The sequence below is a fragment of the Neofelis nebulosa genome, chromosome 7 (assembly GCF_028018385.1).
Source record: "Neofelis nebulosa isolate mNeoNeb1 chromosome 7, mNeoNeb1.pri, whole genome shotgun sequence".
NCBI classification, from domain to species: Eukaryota; Metazoa; Chordata; class Mammalia; order Carnivora; family Felidae; genus Neofelis; species Neofelis nebulosa.
This window is the reverse complement of record NC_080788.1, coordinates 73,461,928-73,468,287: the sequence shown is the minus strand read 5'-3', so window position 1 is coordinate 73,468,287 and position 6,360 is coordinate 73,461,928. Positions and strand designations below refer to the sequence as shown.

Sequence of the window (6,360 nt, the reverse complement as noted above, 5' to 3'; positions counted from 1 at the left end):
AGTAGGAGACACAGAATCTGAAGCAGGCTCCAGGCTCTGAGCAAGCGGTCAGCACAGAGCCTGATGCCGGGCTCGAACCCACGAACTGTGAGATCATGACCTGAGCCGAAGTCGGACGCTCAACCGACTGAGCCACCCAGGCGCCCCAAGAAGCACTTTTTATTTTTTTTATTTATTTATTTATTTATTTATTTATTTATTTTTTATTTTTGGGACAGAGAGAGACAGAGCATGAACGGGGGAGGGGCAGAGAGAGAGGGAGACACAGAATCGGAAACAGGCTCCAGGCTCCGAGCCATCAGCCCAGAGCCTGACGCGGGGCTCGAACTCACGGATCGCGAGATCGTGACCTGGCTGAAGTCGGACGCTTAACCGACTGCGCCACCCAGGCGCCCCAAGAAGCACTTTTTAAAACAGCCTAACTACTTTCTGGGTTCTGGCTTTCTCCTTGAAGATTTAGTATGGAGGTTCAAAATTTCCAGCCAGGGCTGCTTATATAATTTTTAAGATTGATTCAAAAGGAAAATTTGAGATCTTCATTCACACTTGATCTTAGCCAAAAGGCTGAGAAGCAATTGAGATCTTTATTCCAAAAGGAGGCTCGTTAGGTAATGTTTCTAGTAGAACCATTTTTCTAAAATGCTTTAACTCTTTATTTCATGTCTCTGAATTTAATTTTTTAAAGGTTTTCATTTTTTTTCAGCTATTTTAGTGTTCAATGAAAACTTAGGAAGCATGTACTGAGGTTTCTATTACACCTTCTGCCCCCACACACGCACAGCCTCTCCCATTATCAACTTCCCCATGGCAGTGGTGTACCTTTCACAATGGATGAGCCTATGTTGACACATTGTATCACCCAAAGTCCTCAGTTTACCAGGGGTTCACTCCTGGTGTTACACATTTTATGGTTTTGAACAAATGTACGATGGCATGTATCCACCACTGTAGTATCATAGTGAGTAGGTTCACTACACTAAATATTCTCTGTGCTCTGCTCATCCCTCCTGCTTCCCTCAACCCTTGGAAACCACAATCTTTTTTTTTTTTTTTCAATATATGAAATTTATTGTCAAATTGGTTTCCATACAACACCCAGTGCTCATCCCAAAAGGTGCCCTCCTCAATACCCATCACCCACCCTCCCCTCCCTCCCAACCCCCATCAACCCTCAGTTTGTTCTCAGTTTTTAAGAGTCTCTTATGCTTTGGCTCTCTCCTACTCTAACCTCTTTTTTTTTTTCCTTCCCCTCCCCCATGGGTTTCTGTTAAGTTTCTCAGGATCCACATAAGAGTGAAAACATATGGCATCTGTCTTTCTCTGTATGGCTTATTTCACTTAGCATCACACTCTCCAGTTCCATCCATGTTGCTACAAAGGGCCATATTTTGTTCTTTCTCATTGCCACATGGTACTCCATTGTGTCTATAAACCACAATTTCTTTATCCATTCATCAGTTGATGGACATTTAGGCTCTTTCCATATTTTGGCTATTGTTGAGAGTGCTGCTATAAACATTGGGGTACAAGTGCCCCTATGCATCAGTACTCCTGTATCCCTTGGAGAAATTCCTAGCAGTGCTATTGCTGGGTCATAGGGTAGGTCTATTTTTAATTTTCTGAGGAACCTCCACACTGTTTTCCAGAGTGGCTGCACCAATTTGCATTCCCACCAACAGTGCAAGAGGGTTCCCGTTTCTCCACATCCTCTCCAGCATCTCTAGTCTCCTGATTTCTTCATTTTGGCCACTCTGACTGGGGTGAGGTGATATCTGAGTGTGGTTTTGATTTGTATTTCCCTGATGAGGAGCGACGTTGAACATCTTTTCATGTGCCTGTTGGCCATCCAGATGTCTTCTTTAGAGAAGTGTCTATTCATGTTTTCTGCCCATTTCTTCACTGGGTTATTTGTTTTTTGGGTGTGGAGTTTGGTGAGCTCTTTATAGATTTTGGATACTAGCCCTTTGTCCAATATGTCATTTGCAAATATCTTTTCCCATTCTGTTGGTTGCCTTTTAGTTTTGTTGGTTGTTTCCTTTGCTGTGCAGAAGCTTTTTATCTTCATAAGGTCCCAGTAATTCATTTTTGCTTTTAATTCCCTTGCCTTTGGGGATGTGCCGAGTAAGAGATTGCTACGGCTGAGGTCAGAGAGGTCTTTTCCTGCTTTCTCCTCTAGGGTTTTGATGGTTTCCTGCCTCACATTCAGGTCCTTTATCCATTTTGAGTTTATTTTTGTGAATGGTGTGAGAAAGTGGTCTAGTTTCAACCTTCTGCATGTTGCTGTCCAGTTCTCCCAGCACCATTTGTTAAAGAGACTGTCTTTTTTCCATTGGATGTTCTTTTCTGCTTTGTCAAAGATTAGTTGGCTATACGTTTGTGGGTCTAGTTCTGGGGTTTCTATTCTATTCCATTGGTCTATGTGTCTGTTTTTGTGCCAATACCATGCTGTCTTGATGATGACAGCTTTGTAGTAGAGGCTAAAGTCTGGGATTGTGATGCCTCCTGCTTTTTTCTTCTTCCTCAAAATTACTTTGGCTATTCGGGGCCTTTTGTGGTTCCATATGAATTTTAGGATTGCTTATTCTAGTTTCAAGAAGAATGCTGGTGCAATTTTGATTGGGTTTGCATTGAATGTGTAGATAGCTTTGGGTAGTATTGACATTTTGACAATATTTATTCTTCCAATCCATGAGCATGGAATGTTTTTCCATTTCTTTATATCTTCTTCAATTACCTTCATAAGCTTTCTATAGTTTTCAGCATACAGATCTTTTACATCTTTGGTTAGATTTATTCCTAGGTATTTTATGCTTCTTGGTGCAGTTGTGAATGGGATCGGTTTCTTTATTTGTCTTTCTGTTGCTTCATTGTTAGTGTATAAGAATGCAACTGATTTCTTTTTAAATATATATTTTTTTAATGTTTATTTATTTTTGAGACAGAGAGAGGCAGAGCATGAACGGGGAGGGTCAGAGAGAGAGGGAGACACAGAATCGGAAGCAGGCTCCAGGCTCTGGGCCATCATCAGCCCAGAGCCCGACGTGGGGCTTGAACCCATGGACCGTGAGATTGTGATCTGAGCTGAAGTCGGACGCTTAACCGACTGAGCCACCCAGGCGCCCCAAAATGCAACTGATTTCTGTACATTGATTTTGTATCCTGCAACTTTGCTGAATTCATGTATCAGTTCTAGCAGACTTTTGGTGGAGTCTATCGGATTTTCCATGTATAGTGTCATGTCATCTGCAAAAGGCGAAAGTTTGACTTCATCTTTGCCAATTTTGATGCCTTTGATTTCCTTTTGTTGTCTGATTGCTGATGCTAGAACTTCCAACACTATGTTAAACAATAGCGGTGAGAGTGGGTATCCCTGTCGTGTTCCTGATCTCAGGGAAAAAGCTCTCAGTTTTTCCCCATTGAGGATGATGTTAGCTGGGAAACCACAATCTTTTTACTGTCTCCACAGTTTTGCCTTTTCCAGAATGTCATGTAGTTGGAATCATAACATATGTAGACTTTTCAGATTGGCTTCTTTCACTTACTAAAATGCATACAAGTTTCCCCTATCTCTTCATGGCTTGATAGCTCTGAATTATATTTTTATAATTTTTAGCACTGAACATATTCCATTGGTTGGATATACCACCATTTATCTACCCATTTGCCTATTCAAAGACGTGATGCTACTTCCAAATTTTGGCCATTATGGATAAAACCGCTATAAAACACCTGTATACAGGTTAGTGTGTGGACATAAGTTTTCAAACTCTTTGGTTAGATACTCAGGAAGGCCATTGCTGGGTCATATGGTAAGAGTATGTTTAGTTGTGTAAGAAACTGCCAAACTGTTTTATTGAAATGGCCATGTATACACTTCCATTTTGTAGTAATTTACCAACAAAATTTACTATACCCTTTTACAACATGTCAAAGCCGCAGGTAGTCCAAAGCACGCACAGGCACAACAGGTGGTCCCGCCCTTGCCCAGCTCACACACAGCCTGCCGTGACCGAGAACCTGAGCCTGCATGTGTTTGCACGCTGTGTCCTGCTGCCCGTGAACCTCCTCTGCTCATGCATATGTTCCACCCTCTAACGGGACTTCACTTACAAAACACCAGTACAAAGATAAAATTATTTTAATTTCAAGACAGTGATGGCAGAGCATTAAAACAAGGCCAGGGCTCCTTCTGAGAGTCAAAGTGCTGTGGAATTGCACAGGTCACGTGCTCTAGAAGCTGGCTCTGCACCCAGTTTCTGGGAGTCTGCCCATTTATGTCCACCATAATTGTCAAGGTCCCGGTCCTTCCTAGCAACGCCCTTTCATCAACATAAAAAAACAGTGCAAGCTGGAATTCAGTTTGTGTTTTAATTATTCCACATGCAAGTTTGAACTTTGAGTTTGGAGTCAGAAGTCTTTGTCTCTGCCTACAACAGAGAATAGTTTCTTTTAGAGTAGTTCGGGAAGATTTATACTTCATTTCCCTAATGGTGAATGATGCTACAAAATCATGAGTAATACATTCACTCAAAACACAAGGAAAAGCAATGGATTTCAATGGAACAGAAGGAAAATTTCCATGAGCTCTTCCACCCAAGGTGCTATTTAGAAATGACAATTGGGTACTTTTGTCAGTGATATATATAAACACATTGTAAAAACTGATCATTAGAAATCCTTTTGTGATTCTGAAGACTCTTCTACATCAGGTAGCTAGCAGATAAGCTCTCATGTCACCTCAGATGCTCTAATTTAGGAATAATATGACCTCAACCAAGTCACTTTTGCTTTAAAATCCTCACCTTATTCGTGCATAAAATAAAAGTACTTATTACAGGGCATTATCTTACCAAAATAGAAAATAATTGAATAAGTAGAGTGGTTGAACTTCAATAAAAATTGTTTTATTATATTTGTATTTCCAGGAGTGTAAAAGCCGAATACAAACTTTAAAAAACATTACACACGTTCTGTTTTATTTTCTTTGAAAAAAAAAAAAACCATGTGCAGGTAACTGAAAAATTTAGTCATCTCTTAGTCATATGGTCATGGTTGATGACCATATATGTTTTCAAGCCTTTTCCCTCTGAGTAATTTACATATAATTTATATGCTAGCTGCCAGGAGATATGTTTTAACTGGGCATTGGATATTGGCATCTCCATCAACTACTCCAATGGTTCCATGGTAGAGCTTTTTACCTGGAAGGGGCTTTCTCGGAAGAAAAAAGGCAAGAAAAGCAAAAGTGAAATGACAGCCCTGATGGGTATACTTTTAGAAGGGAAAAAAGTACTGTAACAGAAGTATGAAAATGTGCAAAAACTCCTGTGTGGGCAAATAAGTGCCTGCCCCATGGAGAGCTGGGGCCACGAGCCCAGCTGCAGTTTGGGGACAGGCTGCAGAGCAGCAGGGAGCACTGTGCCTCCACCGCACACAGATAGGTGGCTGAGTCTTCCTGCTGGGAGGCCCTGATGTGCAGGCTGCTGTGCCGGTCCTTAGTGTTCACCGTGCAGTTCAACCTCCCATCCTGCTTCATCCCTGAAGCGATGTAAAACAGCCGGGTGAGGCTGCCGCCTCCGGGGTTCTGTCGGAACCACTGCACGTTGGTCACCGAGCTGGAAAAATTGCACCTCAGGGTAGAGCTGGCTCCCTCCTGGAGGCTCACGGCTGCAGGTGTCTGCTCCACGTCCATCCCTCTCACCCCTGCTTGGAAAGACAAAACCAAACACAAAAGAAGTCACTGCAGAGCCACTGAGGCAGTTTTCAAACCCATAGAGTATTCCCGGGAACACCCGCTGAGGGTGTAGACCCTGCAGGAGCTCTGTGCCAGCTCCCCCTCCACTGCGGGCTGTGAACCTCCCCCGCCCCCGTCTGGGACGCCCCCACTCACAGCAAACCTGCACCCACAGAAGCCCCAGCAGGGCTCCCCGCTGTCTCTTCATGACTCCTTGTCTAGTCGCTGACTTGCCTTCACCCCTACTCTGAAGAGTGTAGAGTCTTGGGTCCAGAGAAGTTGTGTTGTCAACAGTCACCACGTCCCTCCAGAATCACTGAGCACCCATCACACCTGAACCCTGTCAGTCCCGGAACTGAGACTCCACCCACAGCGGCCCAGGAGACTGCAGAGCAATCTGTCCAAAGCTGTGCTTGCCAACAGAGCAGGGAGGTAGGGACGATATTTCCAATATGTGAAGTTATAAGAGTTTTTTTTTCTCTGAAAATACTTTTTGTAAGAAATTTGTGGATTAGAGGCAAGTGGATAATATTTCTGTATAAGTTAGTGTCTCAATGGGTTACACAGAACCTTGAAAAATCACAGGGAAGAGTAACCCCATCCCCCAAATTGCATGGTTTGATAGA

The 6,360-nt window shown here is 42.9% G+C and overlaps 1 pseudogene and 1 gene segment (V, D, J or C); both read right to left on the bottom strand.

Annotated features, from left to right (window-relative positions):
• Positions 1-437: 437 nt before the first annotated feature.
• Positions 438-576, bottom strand: LOC131518556 (U2 spliceosomal RNA; annotated as a pseudogene).
• A 4,306-nt stretch (positions 577-4,882) lies between these two features.
• Positions 4,883-6,111, bottom strand: LOC131516907 (T cell receptor alpha variable 22-like). The segment is given in 2 exon segments: positions 4,883-5,703; positions 5,891-6,111. Coding segments are annotated over 2 exon segments (558 nt in total).
• Positions 6,112-6,360: the final 249 nt, after the last annotated feature.